At 49.7% G+C, this 22,444-nt stretch overlaps 1 protein-coding gene across 6 annotated transcripts in view; it reads right to left on the bottom strand.

Moving 5' to 3' along the window:
• Window positions 1–21,665, bottom strand: part of TMEM164 (transmembrane protein 164) — a 173,666-nt gene extending 152,001 nt beyond the window's left edge. The window contains exons 1-2 of one of the 6 annotated variants that reach the window (XM_058712378.1): window positions 20,842–20,965; window positions 19,453–20,123 (exon numbers count right to left, since the gene is read on the bottom strand). In XM_058712378.1, the coding sequence (XP_058568361.1) occupies window positions 19,453–19,842 (390 nt within the window). In that variant the 5' untranslated portion in view covers window positions 19,843–20,123; window positions 20,842–20,965. Of the gene's footprint in view, window positions 1–13,578; window positions 13,603–19,452; window positions 20,124–20,443; window positions 20,580–20,841; window positions 21,014–21,452 lie in introns of those variants that run through there. The other 5 variants (XM_058712377.1, XM_058712379.1, XM_058712383.1 and 2 more) reach the window with 5 other exon arrangements.
• Window positions 21,666–22,444: the final 779 nt, after the last annotated feature.

Below are 22,444 nucleotides of genomic sequence, written 5' to 3'. Positions count from 1 at the left end.
AGAGGGAGACACAGAATCGGAAACAGGCTCCAGGCTCCGAGCCATCAGCCCAGAGCCTGACGCGGGGCTCGAACTCACGGACCGCGAGATCGTGACCTGGCTGAAGTCGGACGCTTAACCGACTGCGCCACCCAGGCGCCCCAACAGTCCAAATTCAGCTCAGGTCATGATCTTTCAATCTGGTCCATGAGTTTGAGCCCCGCATCAGGCTCTGGGCTGACAGCTCAGAGCCTAGAGCCTGCTTCGGATTCTGTCTCCCTCTCTCGCTGCCCCTCTCCCACCCGTGCTCTGTCTCTCTCTCTCTCTCAAAAATAAACAAACATTAAAAAAATTTTTAAAAAAAGAACATCGATCCCACAGAGTGCCTGGCACACAGTAAACATTAAGTATTAGTCGTGGGGTGCCTGGGTGGCTCAGTCCGTTAAGCATCCGACTGTGGATTTTGGCTCAGGTCATGATCTCACAGTTTGTGAGACTGAGCCTCGCTTCTGGTTCTTCAGGTCTTGATGGCACGGAGCCTGCTTGGGATTCTCTCTCCCTCTCTCTGCCCCTCCCCAACCTGTGCACCCTCTCTCTCTGTCCCCCTCAAAAATTTAAAAATAATGAAATGAAATGAAATGAAATACAAAATAGTAGTTGTGACTATTCAGTTGTGATTATTCCTATAAACTGGCACACCAGACAGCAGGGCTGGGAGAGGATTCTGGCAAGAGCAACCCACTATCTGCACATGGAAGTATCCTTGTCTCTTCAGAGAAGGCCCCAGATGTGACACTGAATTTCTGATCAGGAAACTGACGAAGAACAGGGTTAAAAGAACCAGCCTGCACGAATTCTGAGATGCACACATAAAACCACACACCACCCACCTCTAAGGTCAATTTCACAACAGGTTTACCTAAAAAAGAATGGCCGAGGCAAAAAAGCCATCAAAACGCTACGTTTGCAGGAAGCACCCCCCCCCACTCCAGAAAGAGTAGAAAAGTGCCATAATTAAACACAGGAGGGGCTAGAGTCCATGGCTGTTACAGTAAAGGGAAAATTAGTCATCTTTAGGCCTCTCGGGCCTGAGCTATAATTCCAGGGGTAACCAGTGCTGGCCCTCCCCAGGCAAGGTTTTAAGAAAGACTCAAAGTCAAAGCAAGCCCCACCCCCGCCCCACCTTCAACTGTAAGGAAACCTGGAAGCCTAAAGCACAAAATGGAAATCTCATTCAAGTTTTGACATGGGTCATTTCGTTACCTTGTCCTTCAAATGATCCACAGAACAGTGTAATAGGACCGAAAAGGTGGCAGCCTGTCACACCAGCCCAGTTTTGGCATTTCCTAGTGGTGTGACCTTGGGCAAGTGGCTTTCCCGCTCTGGGCTTCTTTCCCTAGCTACAAAATGGAGCGCCTGAACTCCAGGCATGCGAAAGGGCCTCTGACCTCTGGCATTCTCCTGCTTTAAGTTCTGCACATATCCTGGCCACCTAAAAAACGCACTAATTAAGCCTTAATAATAGGCTCCCCTGGGGGAGCAGAAACCATATCTTCCAGTCCTTGCATGGCTCACGGCACCCTCATGGTACACTCTGAGGCCCAGAGCAATTGCATAATAAATGTTGAGTGATACAGATTCGCTGCAGAGAGCCTGGCATATCATAAGCTTTTCAGATGCCAGGCAGTTCCCCTCCAACCTCTCACCCACCAGACTTTTCGAATAGGTCAGATTTTCCCATTGCTGGGCTTTTCATAAAAAGCAGCATTGCTTAAGAAAACAAAGCTCCTTGGGGCGCCTGGGTGGCTCAGTCGGTTAAGCGTCCGACTTCAGCTCAGGTCACGATCTCGCGGTCCGTGAGTTCGAGCCCCGCGTCGGGCTCTGGGCTGATGGCTCAGAGCCTGGAGCCTGCTTCCGATTCTGTGTCTCCCTCTCTCTCTGCCCCTCCCCCGTTCATGCTCTGTCTCTATCTCAAAAATAAATAAACGTTTAAAAAAAAAAAAGAAAAGAAAACAAAGCTCCTTGTGACTTCATGTGACAATGATTAAACACCTAGGTGCCAGGCGCCCCGCTCTGCACTAGAAAGGGGGAAGACCCGGGCCGAGTGCTGGCGCTTGTCAGGGAGTCAGGGCAAGTCAATTAACCCAGCCCGATGTGAGGCCCACTAAGTGCAAAATGAACTCCGGAATCTTCCAGTGTACATGTCTCCTGACAGACCGGCAATTAATGAGCACACAATGGGATGAACACTTTGCCAGTGATCCATCCACTTTAGGCTTAGGACACATTTCATCCGCTCTTTGACACTAGTAGTTCCTAATCTGGGCTGCACAGTAGAATCACTTGACGAGCTTTAAAAAAAAAAAAAAAAAAATGTTGCAAACCAGGGCCCAGCCCAGGAAATTCTCTTAGAATGGGGTGGAGGGAAACAGGTGCTGGTATTTTCTTAAACACTTCCTTAGTGGCTGTAAGGTGCAGCCAGGGCTCAGGACTCCTGGCCTCCACCTTCTCCGTGCCCACTCTAGCCTGCAACATAGTGACAGATCCAGCAGCTAACTCCGAGGCCTGCCAGAACACCCGAAATTCTACCTCAGTCACTCACCAGCGTATTCTCTGAGCCATTAAGGTAACTCTGCCAGTGCCAAAACATTTTTTGCAAGCCAAACTTAACCAAAAAGAGGCTTTCTTAATTAGCCCTCAGTCACAGAAGGCAATTAGCTAGTCCAGTCTACCCCCCAACCATTCCATTTATTGGAGACTTAATTGGCCTGAGATCTCATCCTTCTTTTTGGAAGCTTCTCTACTCTTAGGAATGAGATTTAATTTGTCCCTTCTTGGCACGTTTGGGTGCTCAGTCGGTTAAGTGTCTGACTCTTGGTTTCAGATCAGGTCATGATCTCCTGGTTCGGGAGTTCGAGCCCCACATCAGGCTCTATGCTGGTGGTGTGGAGCCTGCTTGGGATTCTCTCTCCCTCTCGCTCTGCCTCTCTCTCAAAATAAATAAATAAACTTAAAAAGAAATTTGTACTTGCATCAAATCTGCATGACACAGAAACGTATGAAGGAAAAAGTGAGAGTACCCCCTTTCCCCTAATCACTCAGGAGGAAGCACCATTTGTGATATATTCTAGACTTTTAACTTTTTTAAGGTTTATTTTCAAGAGAGACAGAGCATGAGCATGAGCATGAGCAGGGGAGGGGCAGACAGAAGGGGAGACACAGAATCCAAAGCAGGCTCCAGGTTCTGCACAGTTGAGCACAGAGCCCAACTCGGGGCTTGAGCTCACAAACTGCAAGATCATGACCTGAGTCAAAGTTGGATGCTTACACAACTAAGCCACCCAGGCTCCCCTTTAAAAATATTTTTTTAATTATTCTAGACTTTTACAATGCACTCGCAGCCATGCACACGTAAAAGGCTTTCTTTGTTTTCTTAGGAAATGGGTTTCTATCATACATGCTGCTCTGCAACTTTTTTATTGTTATTTTTTACTTTTTAAGTTATCTCTACACCCAATGTGGGGCTCAAACTCACAACCACAAGATCAAGAGTCACCTGGTCTACTGACTGAGCCAGCCAGGTGTCCCACAACTTGTTTTTGTTTTTGTTTTATTTTAACAATACATCATGAACATCTTTCAAAGGGAATACAGAGAGCAGCCTCCCTTTTAAAAGCTGTGCAATACTCCACTGGCCAGATTTAGCATTCTGCTCCTGGCGGACGGATTCCCAACATTCTCTATTTACCAACACTGAGGCCATAAATGTCCTTGCATGCAACTTCTTCGCACTCAAACATCTAGGTAACTATTTAAAAGTGGGTGGATGGCTGTCCACAGGACCAGCCTGTACTCACCGATTCCAACTGCCCTGGCTTCCTGAGGTTCCACCTCTTTGCATCACATGGCATCAGGGACTGCTCCTGCTTCCTGACACACCTCCCACTTCCTGGATGACTGCCCGGCCGAGTCTTCTTTCTGCCCCCCTAAGTAGGCATTCCACAGAACACTTTGCTTCCTTCCCTTCCAAATGGGCATGATATTCTCGCCTTCTCTTTTATCTTCCCTAGACAGCCTCCTAACTCAACATTTCTAGCCCTAACCACAGCTCAACTGCCTGCTGGACATTCCAGCCTCCATGTCTCAAACACCTGAAACTGAATAAGTCCCAGAATAAACTATGACCCTTTCCCTCTAAGCCTCAGTTCCCCCATCTGCAAAACAAAGGGATTTGTCCAAATTAGGAGTCTAGTAGGCACTAGATGTTGTGGGGGACAGAGAAATTCCCAGAAGCACAGGCTTTACATTCAGGGAACATACACTCTAAGGAGTGGGGAAGACACATAAACAATTATGTAATAAAGGGCAGAATAAAATGCTAAAATGGACAAGAGTGGCTAAGTCTGGGGTGTAGGTTTGACGAAAGCTTCGCAAAAGGCAGTGTTTGGGCTGAGCCTTGAGTGATGAGCATTTCAACAGGAAAAGGAAAGAAAGAATATTTCTGGCTGAGGGTATGGCATGAACAGAGTGTAAACTCGGAGAAGCATGCGAGTGTGTGGTGCATACATGGAATAAGAATGTCCTAGAAGCTATGGTTGGAAAGAAAGACCATAGAAGACCATGAATTCTATCATCATGGAGTTTTTAGGCTTTCTCTAAAGAGTTTATCTATTTGCCAGCCCGAGTCTATGTGCCAAATTCAAATAATTGAAAGCAGCTGCCTAAAATGCTGTGCTAAAAAAGAGTTTGGACCTACATGGAGACTCATTGGAAAAGCAGCCTATGACCAAGCAGCAAAATCAGCTCAGGACACCATTAGGTATATGCATAAGGTATAAGGTAATAGGGAGCTCTCGAAGGCTTTTGAGCAAGGGAATGGCATGAGCCAACATGTGTGCTACTTGTATCATTCGGGCAGCAGTGTGCAGGATGAACAGAGTATGAATCAGTTGGGAGGCTGCTATAATAAGCCAGATGGTGATGGTGATGGTGATAAAGATAAACAATTGGATGAATTAGGGCAGAGGAATCAAAGGAGGAAGAGACAGATGGAAGAGCTAATGAAAAGACAGAATCAAGATGACTCAGAGACTATGATGATGGAAGGAAGAGGGAGGAATGGAAATGTGTCAAGGTTTCCAGGGATTTAACCTGGGTCACTAGATGGACTTCAGTGCCATCAACTAAGATAGGGGCATTGAGGGAAGAGTATAATTGCTTTTCATTTCGAATCCTCAAGCCACTTTACTTGAGATGCAGGAATCTCAAGTGCCCTTGAGTACACTGGGAAGGAAAAAGCACAATTCACATCGCTCAATGGGCTCAGCGTTTATATAAAATATAAATCTACCAGAAATGTTTGAAGCCACTGTAAATGTGGCATGATTGACTGTATGTATCAAGGAAACTATGATGAAACATGTCTTGTCTGTCAAACCATTTCCATTGATTCATCTTGATTATTGAATTATTCTATTAAATTAATGCATTCAATTAAAAAAAATACAAATCTACCAGATCACCAAGGAAATATCCATCAGTATCTGATCCTAGACACAATGTGAGAATAAGGCTTTGAATGTTCATGCTCTCAAAAGAGAATTCTTCCCATTGAGCCAGCGCTTTCATTCCACATACCTTATTTCATTTGATTCCCTATGAATTAGGAAGGGCAGAGATCATCCCTATCTTACAATGATAACAGCCATTACTCATACTTCCTAAGCTCCTGCTACACAGCAGATACTGCTCCAAATATTTTACATGTAGCCATGCATTTAATTTTCCCAAGAACCCCACAAGGTAGATACTATTCTCCCTACTTTACAGAGGGGGGAAAAAACAGTCTCAGAAATGTCAATGAACCTGCCCGAGGCTACACAGCTGGAAAGCAACAGAGCTGGGATCTGAACCTGGCCAGTCTGGCTCCAGAGCCCGCACACTGTAGGTATTATCGTAAGAACACTGAAGCACAGAGAGGCTACCTGCCTAGACACAACTACCAGGTTCTGTCATCCAGTTGCGTAATGAATTCTAGAACCAAGGCCCACGGCTGGCTAACACTTAATCCAGCACTCTATTACTCTTCATTGTTTACCAAGATAAACAGACCTCTCCCACTAAGTGGACAGATAATTCTGACCTTTTTCCTCCTTGGCCTTTGTCTCACCTCTGCTGGACAAGGTTTCGGAGTCCTGCTCAAACAACCCAAGATTTCTGTTTCTCTACTAGTGGACAAGAACAAAAGTCTGGCTCCTTCCATGCTGAATGGTTAGGGGTGGAAGGAGGCCACGCGTGGCATGAGAGGCAGACTGTGAACCGGAGTCAGGAGACTTTGCTCTGCTTCTGTTTAGCTGTGTGCCTTTGTACAAATCGCTTCACCTCTCTGGATCCCAGTTGGCTCATCCGGAAAAATGAGGAAGGAGGTGAACTGGATGGTCTCCGAGGTTTCTTTCAGCTGACTTGGCATCACTCTGCCATTCTGCCAAACCCAAGGAAGTTTTGCTAGAATACGTCATACGGTATCTTTAGTCGACCAAAGGGGAAATCGGTCAGAATGGAGGGAAAGAAAGAGTTAGATAATACAAAAATGATCTTTGTCGAAGGCTGGCAAAATTAGGTAATATATGGGTGGCTAGTATATTTAGCACCTTGCCTGGGGGATAACATGCTCAAAAATGTTACAAGTGTTATTACTGCTACTAACTTTCAGAGAGTGTACAGAGATAACCAAAAATTCTAGTCCTATCTTTCTCCTAAATTTGACTCTCTTTTGCCTACCTGATTCTGTTCCAGGTTTATAGTGTTTAAAAGGTCAGGGGTGGGGGGTGGGGGAGCCCTACAGGAGCAGTGGGCACCAACTGTCCTCAACGGTGATGGACAGTTATGACTGGAAAGCGAGGCCCCAAGCCCAAGGGGAAGGGAAAAAGAAAATGTAAGTGGGAGGGGCCAAGGTTAATCCTCAGTTCACTGAGAACTGACCATGGCAAAGGGTGTGGGGGGGGGGGGGGCAGCGGGAAGCAACAACAGGTGCGGACCACAGTGTACTTTGCCAATTGTTTTTCCGAGCAGCCCCAAAGCAGAGAGTTAGAAACTTGGGAAGATGATCCCAGCCTGGTTTCCACGTGTGTCCATCTGAGCAAACACAGCACTACCGGCTGTGAGGTATGGCCAAACACTCCGCAGCAGTCAGGAGCCCCTGCCACGCGGCAGGCTTCACATTCTTCTCCACAAATCCAATGCAGCCTTGGCCTAAAGGTCACCCCTGACCTCCTGTGTCCAAGACAGCAACACTCCCCAACCCCCCCCCCCCCCCCCCCCGCCGAGAGCCCCACCCAGGGAGAACAGCCACAAGGCCCTGATGGGAAGGGGGGGTGGCGTCAATCTGTTCTCTTCCCTCACTGGCCAGAAACCTCACAAGCAAACACAGAAACATGACCGTGGCTTGGTGCTAAGCTTGCACAGCTATTCTGAGGAGGGCTGAACTGGAAAGTCCAGTGAGGTGCCGTGCAGTGGAATGGCGATCCCAAGGGGGTGCCCCACTGCTCCCTGTGGGCCTGGGAGCCCCGGAAGTAGAGAGAAATGCCCACTGGGAGCTGTAGGCAGCTGCTGCAGCCCAAGGGAGTAAGTGTAAAAGTGCTGAAGATAATAAGGCACTTATGCACATGACCCTCAGCAACATTCCTGCAGGGCACAGAGAATAAAGGGCAGTGACAGGCAGGCGCGCGCGCGCGCGCGCGCACACACACACACACACACACACACACCCTTAAAAAAGGAAACTCTTAACAAATGCAAATGGACAGGGAGCAAGTGGTCATATGAAGAGGACCCTTTGTTAAATCTCCCTAGGTCTTGGAACGGGTGACCTTCCACAACCAATTTCTAAGAGCTGCTATTTCTTTGGGCTGCTGTTTGTTTTAGAAAGGCCCTCCAAGCCAGCTCCAGCTGGGGAACCAGGATTATTACAGAAAACATGACCTTAGCCTTCTCAATTCTCGCAACTCCAAAGCTAAGAAACTGCCTATTTACCCACAATGCTTGGGAATCTGCCCGAAGGCCTTCCAATGGCATTGAGGGGAGGGAAGAGGTCCAAGGAGGGGCACCCCCCACTACACGGCTGTGCAGTCACATGATCAAGGCATCAGCCCTGGAAGGCAGCACTCAAAGGCGGCTCAGCTCCCAGGGCAAAGTCAGTTCTAAGATTCAGCTGGTCTTGAAAACATGAGAGGTTTACGGAGCTACCAGGATTGTCTAATTTTTTTTCCTGTCCATTTACTGACATGGAAAGCAAGGCACTGATCTACTTTATTTTCTTTTAATATTTATTTATTTGGGGGAGAGTGTAGGTGGGGGAAGGGGCAGAGAGAGGGGGACAGAGGATCCGAAGCGAGCTCTGTGCTGACAGGCTGACAGCAGTGAGCCCAACGTGGGGCTCCAACTGACTGAACCACAAGACCGTGAGCTGAGTCAAAATCAGACAGATGACCAACAGACTGAACCACCCAGGTGCCCTGGCATTGGTCTACTTTAAACCTACCTTTGTCTCGGTGTTCTGGAAGCAGCCCTACCTCCTCCAATAATTACCAAACCCTGGTAACAGACGGCACTTGAGAAAGTTACACTCCCCTCAATCAAAAGGAATTAATGAAAAAGGAAAAAAATAAATCCACACACCTGTCTCTGTCCACCCCCAAACCATTCCTTCCATACTTTGGTCATATACTTGCTGGTTTCCTAGGCTACCAATCTTAAGATAGCTTGCCCCATGAAGCCAGCCCATTGATTGAAGAATGGCCCAGAGGTCCCTGGAAAGCCAAGCTTCCTACCAGTGACAGCCATCTGCCAAATTCTTCAGATGGGACTGGGTGATTCAAAGTAACTTTTCAAATTGCCCATCAAGCTGTCCTTAGGCCTCAAACAGCCAAGCATCATGGAACCAATATTTTTGCCCACTATGTGCCAGGAAAGTTTTACTTAGATAAGATTCTCAACGCTGCCTTCCTGTACCTAAGCTTTATCATCTTATTCCAGCACCAGGCACCCAAGCTCACAGGAGCAAGCAGCCATAATGACAGTGATGATGGTCATCATTGCCATTGCCAGCACCATCATCATCACAGCTAAAACTTATTAAACATTTACTAGGTATCAGACACTATCTTATTAGTCCATTTTACACGTGTGGGAACGTAGGCTTAGAGAGTTAAGAAACTTGCCCAGAGCTAGACAGCTGGTGGTAAGATCTGAACCCAGGCCCTTACCCGCCTCGGGTCCGTGCTCTGTGTGTGCTGACCCACTGTGCCACCACTGCCTTGAAATAGATCGCAGTAATACTACTACTCTGAAAAACTGCTAACATTTATTATGTGCTCACAATGAGCCAGAACTCCCGCTGAATACTCGATGTATGTTATTTTCCTAAATCCTCACAACAGCCCATTAGGTAGGTGGCATGATTCCCATTTTACAGAAGAGTGAAACTGAGGTTCGCAGCAGTTATGTTACATGCTTAATATCATGTGGTGAAGCAGCTCAAATGCAGACCCGGGAAATGTGGTCCAAAAACTCAAGCTGAGAGGCTGAACTTGCATTTGGAAAAGGAGGCATTTCTACTGCCCTACCTAGTCAGGCTCCCTGCTGTGTCCCAACTCCAAACCTCCAGGGTCCCAGCAAGAATGTGGCAAGTAAATGTTAATGAGGAAGGCTCTTTAGCCCTCCCAGGTCAATTCAGCTGGGATTAATCTAGGAAAAGAGGATCAAGACTCTCTCCAGAAGTCTCTCTCCTTACCCCCATCTTCCCTCAACCTGTCTTCTGAAGAAAGCACCTCATTTCCAGCAGTCTCTGCTAGAGCTCTGCTCAGAACATCTAATAAGTGTTTACCCAGGGCTCCCAGAGCCATAGTTAAGGGCCTTAATGTGCAATCTGGCTCTGCGCCCTATTTAATCAGCACCTGAATGAAATGTCTCTTTGCTAGCAACAGCCAGAGCATAGGCAGGCAGAGGCTTTCTGCAAACACAGCTGGTCGGTTGGCAAAGGCGATTCAACACGCAGGCAAAATACACCCTGAGTTTATACCACCACGATACGTGATAGAGGCAGGGAGACTGAAGGCATCAGGTTGGAAACAGCATGGGCCCGTGCTTCCTGACTTCCCTGGATGACTTTGCTTCTCCCTTTCCTACCCACCTAAACACCTGCCCAACGGGGCACGGCCTGGACTGTTTTTGCCAGATAGGCCAATCCTCTCTAACCTCCTGGCTCCTGCCACCCATCCCCTTCCCTGAGCACCTCCAGGCCCAGGACAAGACACACCCTACCTTCTTCCCTCTGGCATTTCCTCCCGCAGCTATGGGAACGGAACCACAGGTTACTGAGATTCCCCCAAACCCTCCCCTTCAGATCCAGATCCCTCAACACAGCATGTATGGACAGATATGCAAGCCATGCCCTGCTTAGCTGGCAGCTCTTTCCCCGGGAAGAAGCAGAGTCAACAGAGAAGGCTGATGCCCAGAGGAGGAGGAGTCCTCCCCAAGACTTCAAGCACCTTGGAGGGAGGCTCACGCTGGGGGCCAGCAAGTAGGGTAGCAAGGACTGAACATGGGAAAAGGCCATGTGCTCAAAAATAATGGGAGAAGGGCGCCTGGGTGGCTCAGTTATGCGTCCGACTTTGGTCATGTCATGACCTCACAGTTCATGGGTTCAAGCCCCACATCAGGCTCTGTGCTGACAGCTCGGACCCTGGAGCCTGCTTTGGATTCTGTGTGTGTCTCTCTGTCCCTCCTCCGCTTGTACTCTCTCTTTCTCTCTCTCAGAATAAATAAACCTTAAAAAAAAAAACTGGGACACACCTCATCAATTTGAGATCACGCTGGGGTAACAAGGCCCTTTTGGAAAATCCTCCCCCCACACACACCCAGTTAGGTCTGAAACCTCTTCATACCGGAACAGCTTTCTTCCTAATTCCCTCATGGCTATCACCGCCTCTGACAGAATGGTCATTTTGGATGCTAGAAGGCATTGCACTGGAGCCTGGATTATTCTGGAAGGGGGCAAGCTTGGATGGGCTGGGCTGGGGGAGAGACTTGGAAGCAGGGGCGAAGGGACAGGAAAAAGAAAGGTAGCAGGACAGCATCGCATGAGACACTAAAAATCTTCTGGTCGCAGGTGGGATGCCTGCTATCTCATTTCCTGTACTTAATGCCTTCTCACTCTCATCAATGTTCTTTGTTGTCTGTCCTTGACAGCATGGGCCCTCCTTGGGACAGCACAGAGAACACAATGCTCTAGCTCACGAGCCCCCGACTGAGCACTGATGGGCAACTGCAATTGGCTATCAGCAGCGCAGAAATGACAGAGCATTTCTGGAGTTTTATTTGGTTTGCCAAGGGAGAAAAGAGATGAAATCTACCCCTGACAGTAATATGCGAATGACTCCCAGTTACAGTTGTGAAGCTTTCTTATGCTTTGCATATATTGTTCCCTATGCCTAGAATTCCATTCCTTCCTACAATGCCCAGCTCACTGAGCACCTACTATGAGCCAGGCCCTGATAGAGGCACTAGAAAAGAAAACCAGACAAACAAGAGTCCCTGCTCTCCCGCAGCTGATGGGTCTCTTTCGTGAGCCAGCTCAAATGTCTCCTCTTCTAGAAGGCTTTCCTTCATTGCACTAAGTTAACAAAAAAAAGACCCTCTGGGCCCTATGTCTTGCTCAAATGTTACTGTAAATGTCACATTGTAATTTCGTTGATCTTGTCTGTCTCATCTCAAGCGAGTGACACGAGGGGAAAGAATGTTTCGTATTCATCTCTGACTCCTTGGATAAATAGCTGCTGAATGTGGGGTGCCTGGATGGCTCAGCCAGTTGAGCATCTGACTTCAGCTCAAGTCATGATCTCGCAGTTTGTGAGTCTAAACCCCACGTCAGGCTGTCTGCTGTCTGCATGCAGCCCGCTTCGGATCCTCTCTGCCCTTCTGTCTGTCCCCTGCTCACGCTCTCTCTCTCAAAAATAAAATGAAACAAGTGTCCTGCAAACAGAATTAGCATGCAGTAACTCTTTGGAAACTCCCCTTAGCTTCCAAAGATCTTAGAGACTGGCAGGGAGGGAGGACCGGAAGGTGATGGAGGCCTGGCTGAAATACTTACTTCAGTGACATAACTCCCAGTCACCAAAGAAGCCACTGGAATGCTGAAGCTACCATAAAATGTATCTCACAGTAACTTGGGGCCTTCACACTTTTAATCGCAGCCACATTATTTAACACCTACATAAACACTGAGGCACTGCTAGAAGGTTCAATGCCCTGCCCACAGGCCACCCAGATTCACGCCAGTCAGGATAAGCTTTTGAACCAACGTCCTACCTAATACTTTAACTACTAGATAATGTCTCTCAAAGTGGGGTTCAAGGCTCACCAACATCAGAATTACAAGGGAGCATGTAATAAATGCAGAGTGCCATCACTGCCCTCCACCTACTCAGACTCCACGTAGAGAGCCAGGGATCTGCACTACACCAAGTTTCCAAGGTCATTTTTCACAACGAAAGTTCGAGAATCCTTTCTCTCCACACCCACAGTTTCTTCATGTCCACACTGCCAGTTACTGGCAGAAGAGGGACACCTGGGACGAGATATTCTCAATTTAACAAAAGATACGTAAGACTATGAATACAGTAACTTGATGAGTAGAACCCTTTCACAATGTATGTGTATGTCAAACCATCATGTTGCACACTTTAAGTATCTTACAGCTATCTTACCTCAATAAAGCTGAAAAAACAATTCAAGTACAAAAAAAAAAAAAGACACAAAAGGCCAGGAGAAGTTTACAAATCTGGCTCTTCTCACCAAGGGCATTTTGATGAGGCATGATGACAATGAGCTACCACTGAAACATGCAGAAAGAGATGGAAAGTGAATCACTAGCCTAATAACATTTCTTTAATTTATGCGATATTAAGGAAGGAAAAGAAGTAGGCCTGTCCAGATGTCTGCCGAGGGATTAAGACCAAGATCCAACAGCATAATTTCCTCACTGGGATGAAAGTGAGCAGAGACTCTGGGCAGAGAGCAGGCTGCAGCACTAATCACTGGCTCTTTGTGATGGAAATGCAACAAGAAAGATGTGTGAGCTAGAGCCCTGACCACCTCTCTCCTCTATTTCAAAAAACGGACAGGAGATTCTCCTAATGGGCACAAGAGACACAGGAACCATGCCCATCAGGCCTCAAAGGAACACAGGCAGGGCCACTGGAGGCCAACAAAAACACAGAGGAGAAAGTTGGCTCTGTCCATCGGGCAGTCAGCATTATCCAGGTACACGCTGAACAACCAATGTACGTGTATGGTATTGTATTAAACTGTGCAGAGAGTTACAAAGGAGAAAAAAAAATAACACTGACCCCTTCTGTTAAAAAAAATATATATGCTCATGCTAACGGTGGAGACTGAACAAACACACACACGCACAAAAAAAAAACCCAAGTGACCCAGCCAAATGCAGAATTACCTACAAATATACAAAAGTATACGTTAATGAGCCAAATCATCTGAGGAATGTTCAGAGGGTTGAGAAAGGATGACAAAAGGTGTTACCAGAATGACTGGAATAACTGGAGTCGGTCAGGGTCATCTGGAAAGAAGATCTTCAGGACGATCTACAGTGGGGAGGAACAGACAACAAATCCTATGAAGACAACGATGACAAAGGTGGCCCAGGTATGGCAAAAGGGACAAAAATCCAGGGAGGGGCGTCTGGGTGGCTCAGTCAGTTAAGCATCCAACTCTTGATTTTGGCTCAGGTCCTGATCTCACAGTTTGTGAGTTTGAGCCCCACATCGGGATCTGTGCTGACAGTGTGGAGCCTGCTTAGGATTCTGTCTCCCTCTCTCTGCCCCTTCCCTGCACTCACTCGCTCGCTCTCTCTCTCAAAATAAATAAATAAATATATATATATTTTTTTAAGTTTGAAAACAATCCAGGGAGCCTGTGGATCATCCCGTGAGTAGGCGCCAGCAACACACTGTTCCTTAAAAGCGAGCACCATGCTGGATTATGTTGGCAGGTATAGACTGGGACCAGTCACAACATCCAGTTTTACGGGCTATACATGAGAAAGGTATACAAGCAAGGACTAGGAGCCAGAGAAGAGTCACAGAAATGCTCAGGGGAATGAATTCCAAAAGCTAGCAAAAAAGTTGCAAAGGAGCGGAGGTTTGTCAGTTTCTGACTTGAGGTGAAAATACATTGGTCACGTGCCAGCTCTGATCAGCTCTACCCAGCTTCTCTGTTTAAGTGACCACACAGTTACTTAGAAGATTAAAATGCTTTGTTTTCCACATGGCCCATTTCACAGAGAAGACAGAGACAGGAGAAGGTGAAATAATTTGCTCGGGTCCCCACAGCAAGCCATGAGCAAAACTAGCGCCAGTGTTAAGTCCTAGGGTCATCTGTGGGTTGTGGGACACAACAATCCACACACAACTTCTCTTAATAATGGACAGACACCCCCAAAAGACGGTAACAATGGAAGATGGAAAAATTCTCTGCAAATTTCCTCGGGGGAAAAAAATAAAACAAACTAAAAAGGAATGTCATGCCTCACTGCTGAGGCCCATATAAACATCATCCTCTTGTGTCCCCCTGGACTGATAACACAGGACACAGTCCATCTGATAAGCTGTCAGCAGATGGCTGGATCCCTCATTGTACCCATTACCCACCAACGTCAATTCCAAGGAGGGGCAGTTATCAGTGCTCCAGACACCAGATGGGGATGAGGAGGTGTGGCTGGTCTCAAGTCAAGGAGGTGGGGGGTGGGGGTGCTAAAAAGCCTAGTTCTCAAAATCCATCAGGTTTTCTCTAAAGCAAATCCATCACAGGGTGAACGGAACACACCACTGTTTATTCAGTTAGTTCCAAAAGGTGTCAGAAAAAGCTCAGGAATGTTTTGAAGATGTGCCATTCTTACATTTGTGGCGAGGAAGTAGGAAAATCAAACAGTGAAGCAAAAGCAAGTAAGCCGGATTTGGTGGAAATGAGACTTCTAATATAGTATAAAGAAGACAGGAAATCAATAGCAATGTTAACCCTAAAAAAAGGATGGGACTCAGTCAGAACTACTGGCTAAGGGGCACCTGGGTGGCTCAGTCAGTTGAGCATCCAACTTCAGTTCAGGTCATGATCTCATGGTTTGTGAGTTTGAGCCCCGCATCATCCTGCTGCTGTTAGCAGGAGCCTGCTTCAGATCCTCTGTCCCCACCCCCGCTTGCACGCGAGTGCTCTCTCTCTCTCTCTCTCTCTCTCTCAAAAATAAATAAACGTTAAGAAAAAACTACTGGCTAAAAACCACTGGCTTGGCGGCACCCAGGTAGCTCAGTCAGTTAAGCATCCAACTCTTGTTTTTGGCTCAGGTCATGATCTCACGACTCGTGGGGTTTGAGGCCCACAAAGGGCTCTGCACTGACAGCACAGAACCTGCTTGGGAATTCCATCTCCTTCTCTTGCTCCCTGCCCCTCCCCCACTCATGTTCTCCATCTCAAAAATAAACATTAAAAAAGAAAAAAAACATTGGCGTGGGACTCTGGGGTCTATGGCATCGATTATTAATTTGGCAAATGTCCAGCCCGGATCCAGCCTGCCTTATGTGCATAGCCATATGTTGTACCCCACTGAGTTCATTGCCCAATCAGGAGATGTTGGACACAGACACGTCCAGAACCGACAGGAACTGGACAATTAGAAAAGCCATCCAAAATGGGGTCTTTTTGTTACGTACCTAAGACACAGACAATATAACCGCACGCCAGGGAGATGAAGGGCCACTAATTTAAGAACACCAGTCTGTACAGACAGAACTGGTCCAACTGGCGAGCATTTTAACCCTTCTGCTGAGAAACTGTAGACTTTAGGATGTAAACAGCTACGAGAATCTCTTTCTGCTTAAGCCTCAATTCCCACCGCAGCGGCTCAGTCTTAAAGCTACCTCTGCCGTGAACTTGCCGGGTGATTTTTGGCAAATAGCATAATCGCTGAGTAAATTCACTTCCTGTCACCCATACCTGCAAGAATAACATGCATGAAGGGACTAGCCATGCTCGAAGAAATACTTATTGGCAGGCACCACAGATCTTCACCAAGGCTTATCAATGGCGCGTGAATCTTGGGGCTTATGAATCCTGACAACCCTCTTGCACTCCGGCTGAAGGGATATGGGAGATGGTTGTGCTTCAGTCACACAAACCATGATCACCCACGGTCCCAGGGCCTCTGAGAAATCAGAGGAGACCAAAAAGAAACCGGACAGCAGGAATATTAATCAAGAACAGAGCTCAGACACAAGAACTGCCCTTCGTTATGCTTCTAATGCTGGCAGCCACCCAAGAGCAGCATGGCTATGATGAGGGGTTGTTTAAAAAGGCCTTGGGAATAAATATTTTACAGACTGAAAAATGGGAGATGGGGAAGCTAACCAATTTCCCTCCAACTCTTCCACTTCCTGGCCTAAAGCAATACTGTCCTTGTTATAAACTTACATGGACTCAGAGGAACAAGGCCTTTCTATGAAGCCAAAATTGAGTCATCCTGTGGGGAGAAACACACCAGAAATATTTTCTGTTAAGCTGTCCCTTTCATTTCAGTCAATGTGTCCCTTTCCTTTTCGGGACCTCTGAACTCCACAGAATGTTCACTTGCCAAAGCATTTCTCTGTACTCAACATCTCCCCTTTGGAATATACAGTCACAGGAAACGTTTTAACATCTTTTTCCAGGCCCACGCTAACCTATCATAAGCCTAAATAAGATAATGCACGTGAAAGTGCCTTATAAGCAGTAAAGTGCCAGGTAAGTGTAAGGTATTATTAACCACCCTGGCTATCATTAGCCCTTGCTGCAGTCAAGTCAGAAAACGGTTTCCAACCATCTGTTGTGGAGTTTTCTAAGGACTCCCACTAACTCTGAAAAATCCATACTTTCCTGCTTCCCAGAAAGAGCCATAGGTAGGGTATGGGATTTGGGACTGACCAAAGGCTGGGTCCCACAGCAGGCCTGAGGCTACTAATTTAAATGACACAAAGCAGGGATAGGAGTAAAGAGCATAGGAGAACAATCCTGGTCAGAGTCAAGAATTCCTCAGCATGACTCTGTTCTCTTGCTCCCTGTCCTACAGCTTCAGAGTCTAAGCTAAGCACAGGACAATAAAAAGCATAGGTGACAGACAGGAATCAGTCCACAGTTCCCCGCCCCACCCAAGCATGCATCCCTCCGCAGCAACCAGCCCCAAGTGCCATCATCATCTACGCATGTGCCCAAGGGTGGCCAGGTCAGGTTGACTTTACTGGGAACATACAGGAAGCCGAAGACGAACAAGGCCACCCGACCTCGGCAAAGAAGAAATGAGGTTCCTTTTTCCACACAAGGAAGCCAAAAAGCATTTCTAGAATAGCACTCTGTTGCATCCCTGGCCACTACTTGAGGAGAAGAGAACACAGAACGCTGAGTGTCCAGAGCTAGGCATGAAGCTCTGTGTCATTTGGCAGATGGGTAAACTGAGGCCCAAGAAGTTATTTTTCCTCAAAGTCACACAACTGAATAATGCCAGAACAAAGTCTCTACAGTCTTCTAAAAGCTTCTAAAAACCCTTCCACTCAACACCACGGTGCTGCCAGGTTTGATGTCATCACACCAGTTGCAGCCCCAGTCAGGCTAAATTTGGTCCTTTGTTGACCTTCTAGATATGTGGCTGCCAGAGGCCTCAAGACCCCTTTGTAGGAGAGGCACCCTCTGACCCTCACCACCTGCCATCCAAAAAAAGCACTCCTGTCCCAAGAGCCTCCCACAGCAGCGGCTGAGATGCGTTGTTTCCTCGCATTAACAAAAAGCCCTTTCATTAAAAAAAGAAAGAAAGAGGACTGGGCTCAAATTTACACAGAAGGGCTAGCTAGGAGAGCCCTGGGCTTCCTGTGTACGGCATTACATCCCAAGAAGCCCTGTCTTTAAAAAAAAAAAAAAAAAAAAAGGCCGCCCTCCAGCCCCACTGGATGCTGACAGCCACACAGCTATCCACACCCCCCTTGCCACCTCTGCAAAGACAGGAAGGGGCTGAAGGCCATTCGCCACATTTCACAGATTGGGAAACTGAGGCCAGGAACCTGCAATCGAAGGAGGGCCTAGAACACAGAAGGAGCAAGCGCTGGGCACTCCAGAGCCTCAGAGCCACAAGGAGGCAGCGCCATGATCAGCCCAGGCCTCCCCCTGAGACATCCCAGTCACCACTGACAGCTTGCGACCCCAAGGAGGGTAGGCGACTTTTCCAACCCAGACGCTAATTTGTCTTTTGGCTGTGGGCAAGCAACCTCCCATCCCTGGTCCCTGGGCCCCACCAGGCCTGTAAAACCAAGATAATAATCTCAACCTCCTGCCCCACACAGGGTTGTCACAAGTCTCCGGAGAACAACCTTCTACAAATATAAAAGCAATAAAGATGCTAATGACAGGTTTCAAAACTGTCCCTGAATAAAACACACCAGGTTTTTCACAGCCCGAAATCTAAAATAAAGATTTTTTTTTCCCTTCTCTCCTCTTCCTCCTCCTCCGTGATTTTATAGTTTTAGAACATCTCTCCACAAAGGCTGAGTACAGAAAGACTCTCACTCTTGGGCCTCACCCAGATTATTTTTATGTATCTGGCAACTCTCCTTTTCAATCCCATTTGTTTTTCTTAGCACCGCTAATGGGAGGTAAAGAAATCAGCTCTCTGAGCACCCCGGACCATGACCACAGGAAACAGAAGAAGAGTGATAAGATGGAGAGGTTTGCAAAAAATAAATACGCTCTCACCGTGGATAGAGAGCACCAGCCCGGAAGTTCAGGAGTCGGCCTGGGGCCTGTTTCAGAGGGCGCTTAGTAGGAGCTTGGTGCTGCTCCAATGCACACCTCAGAACTGAAAGGCAAACCTCGCCTTAAGAGCATGAAACTCCCCAGTGAAAAAAGAGTCATGAAGAGAAACCCATAGAAGTATATCCCCAAAGTATCACAGTGGAGACAAGGAACCTTATCTGACCACCTCCAGGAAAGGGTGTCGTCAGACCTCTGGGAAATTCACTGCAGCAGAGGGGATGGGGGCAGGCCATGGTCCCCAGATGTGATTCAGAAAGGACACCTGGCTGGGGCTAGACGTCCTGCTTGTGAAAGCCCAGGGTAGGGCTGGGAGGGGAGGGACAGCCTACCAGAGTGCCAGTGGTTCCCAGGGCTCTGTCACTACGTCCCTCACCTCCACTGTGGGGCTGACGCATTGTGCAAAGGTGAAAGAAAGCCAAATGTGGAACCTGCACAAAAACAGCCACTCTTGGAAAATCATTTTTAAGGGTCCCGCTTCCCGCAAGATGAAGTGCTCTACATTTCCGAGTGTCCTGAGCACACAAAGGACTTTATCACTAGGGCTGCCAGGGAAAAAGTCAACACACTCACATGCATCATGGTGACCAGGTGACAAGGGTTGAGCAGGTAGATGACGGTCTTGGTGGCGAACTTAAAGCCCACCTCCACCCCGAAGGTCAGGCACAGGGCTACTAAGAGCAGATTCTTGCTCAGGCTCTCCTTGCCTTCCTCTGGCCGCTGGGTCACCTGCTCTGGCTGGCAGCCACGGCCACCCCTACCGTCCTCCTTCGTCTGCCTCAGGATGTGCCGCAGGGCCACCAGGATCTCCAACAGGGCCAGGGTCAGGACCACCACACTTTCCAGCAGCCGCTGCTGCCAAGAGAGGAAGGCAGCACAGTCGGGGCCCCCATTGCCTGCAAAGCTGGGGTCCACGCCCCCATAGAGCCAGTCCAGGAGACTTTGGTAGCTATACCGGGACATGATGCCAAGTGGTTCCCCTCGAACACCGTGCAGGATGCAAGAGTGAGATGGAACACAAGCCCAGAGGGTTGCCCGGGTGCTGGGACGGGTACCGGAGGGCACACCCCCGCACCCGCACCCCCCTCCAGACACCGGGGCACCTAGAGCAGGGGAAGGGAAGCTACACGCGAGGCCCGGGGTCAAGTGCTGGCTCTAACTTGTCCCCACGGCTGTCTGGGGAGCCCCCCGCGCTTCTCCAGTGGCCACCAACGAGGCAGGGTTGAAAGGAGCCGTTGGCCAATCTAAAAGGAAGGAGAGGAAAAAAAAAAAAAGGTCTCAAAGAGGCAATTGCATCGGGAATTACGAAGCGGGGCGGGGTGACTAGCGAGGGCAGAAAAGGGAACAGGGGCAGTGGCGAAGCAAGCAAGGGTCAGGGGAAGCCGGAGGCCGGGAGGGTCACGGCGAGGGCCGAGGGGACCCGGCAGTGCCGCGGGAGCCAACCGGGGAGCGGCGGGGGTGAGAGCGAGGGGACACGCGGAGGCCAGGAGAGGAGCTAGCGGGGCCGGGCAGGCTGGGAGGGCGACGGGGATGGCAGGGACGCCGGACTCCTCGTCTCACGCACTCGCCACAGGGGGATCTCTTACTCCTGCAACCGCGTGGCCGTCTCTGCCCCCAGCTAGCAACTTCGCCGCCGACGGGCCCCTCCAGCCAATTTAGCGCCGTCCCGGGCCAGCCTCCCGCCCCCGGGTCCACCCCCGAGCCCCCAGCTCCACCCCCGGCCCCAGACGCCCGCCCTCGGACAGCACCTCCCCCCTCCCGCGGCCCGCCCGGGACCAGCCCCCCTGGCGCAGGCAGCAGCGGGAGGAAGCCGGCGGGGAGGGAGGAGGGGGGGAGCGGGAGGCCGGGCCAGCCGGGGGCTGGGCTTCGGCCGGCCCCCTCCCTCCGCCCCGGCGCCGCATCTGCCCGCGCCTCCCGCCCGGCCCGGGGACCGGCCGCCGCGCCCCTTGGGGCTCCACTCACCGGCAGTTCGGCCCGCGGCCCCGGCTCGGCGGCCGCTCGCCTCCCGCGCTCCCCGCGCTCCCCGCGCTCCCCGCGCCCCGGCGCTCGGCTCCCCCGGCGGCCGCAGCTGCCGCCGCCGCCGCCGCCGCCACAGCGCGCGGCTCCTCCTCCCCGTCTTCCTCCCCCTGCAGCGGCCGCGCTCGCTTCCTCCTTCTTCCCCTCCCTCACTCCTCCCCCTCGCCGCCGCCGCCTCCCACTGCCCCCCCCCCGGCGGCGTCCCGCGCAGCCTCTCGCCCCCCCCCCACGCCCTCGGGCAGCTACTGCCCCGCCTCGCCGCCTCCCCGCCGCGACCTCCCTAGCTCCCACTGTTCACACCTCCCATCCCCCTCCCTCCTCCCCTCTCCACCCTCCTCCGGCCTCAGTCCCCGCCTCCTTCCCCCCCTCCCCCGGCCTGCCTCGCGTTCTGCACTCCTAGAGCCTGCACGCGTGCACATCCACCTTCCTTCACCGCCCGTCTACACAGTCCGCCCCCTCAGGGAAGCCGTTTTGGCCGACTCCGGCTCCCGCGATCCGGTTGCCCCGGGCGCATCTGTGTCCACCGAGCACATAGTAGGAGCTCAGCGGGCCCTCACCAAGCTCACGGGGAATGAAGAAGCCTGGCTAATGCTGAGCCGCTGTGCCAGCTTTCCTTCGGGGTGTTTGCATGGCTGTGACCTTCTCGGCGCGTCTCCTCCTTTCTGCCCTGAAAGGAGACTCCTGCGGGACCAGGATGTCCTCTTCCCTTGCCTTTGTCGCCCCAGTCCCACTCGCGGTTTCAGTGCCTGACGATGGAGGCCTCTTTTCCTTCTTTTCCTTGCTCTGTTCCGGTATTTTTCTCCCTTTACCCCAGGCCACGGCCACTCCCTCCCCGGCCCTCCTCCCTTTTTCTCCCGCCCTGCCATACACCTTAGACTTGCTGCAGGAAAAGATGCCTCCCCCAACCTTTTCCCCTCCCCTGTCCCTATAGGGGACCAGCTGCTTTCCAACCCGCATTCACGCGGCTGAGGGTCGTGCCCCTGAAGGCCAGCCAGGACAGTGGGGGTGTGGAGGGGCCCAAGAATGGGAAAAGAGCGGCTGATTGGAGCAAGGTCCCCTCTTCTTCGCTGCCTCTATCCCCCGTCTGTGGTTTGATTCTCTTGGGACAAGGAAACAGGAAAGGGACCTCAGAATCTACCTCACAGTGATTTAACATTTATTGAAGACTCACAGTGAGTTAGGAGAATATCCAGAAAAACACAGTCAGGCACTTTGCCTAGGAAACACTTTCGGGTGTTGGCGGCAAGCCAGACTCAAAACATAAAATACAATCTACTGTATTATCAGGCCATGGTCCTCCTATCCTTTCCAAGCCTGGTTTTCCCCACAAATAGAGCTTCAGGGCCAGGTGGCTTTATCTAATTCGAAGCTCTGTATGGCATCCACCAGAAGCCCAATGCTTTTCAAGTGCTAATTAATAAAGAACAGCTCATTCATTCTCCTTAGGTGTTTTGTTAAATCCTCTGCAACATAACCAAGACACAAGAAGGGTAAAGTTGTGGTGCTCCCGGCAATGAACTGCAGCATCCGGAGACCTCAAGTTCCTCGC

Source organism: Neofelis nebulosa, chromosome X (assembly GCF_028018385.1).
Source record: "Neofelis nebulosa isolate mNeoNeb1 chromosome X, mNeoNeb1.pri, whole genome shotgun sequence".
Lineage (NCBI taxonomy): Eukaryota > Metazoa > Chordata > Mammalia > Carnivora > Felidae > Neofelis > Neofelis nebulosa.
The sequence above is the reverse complement of the archived record's forward strand: the minus strand, read 5'-3'. Positions and strand labels throughout refer to the sequence as shown.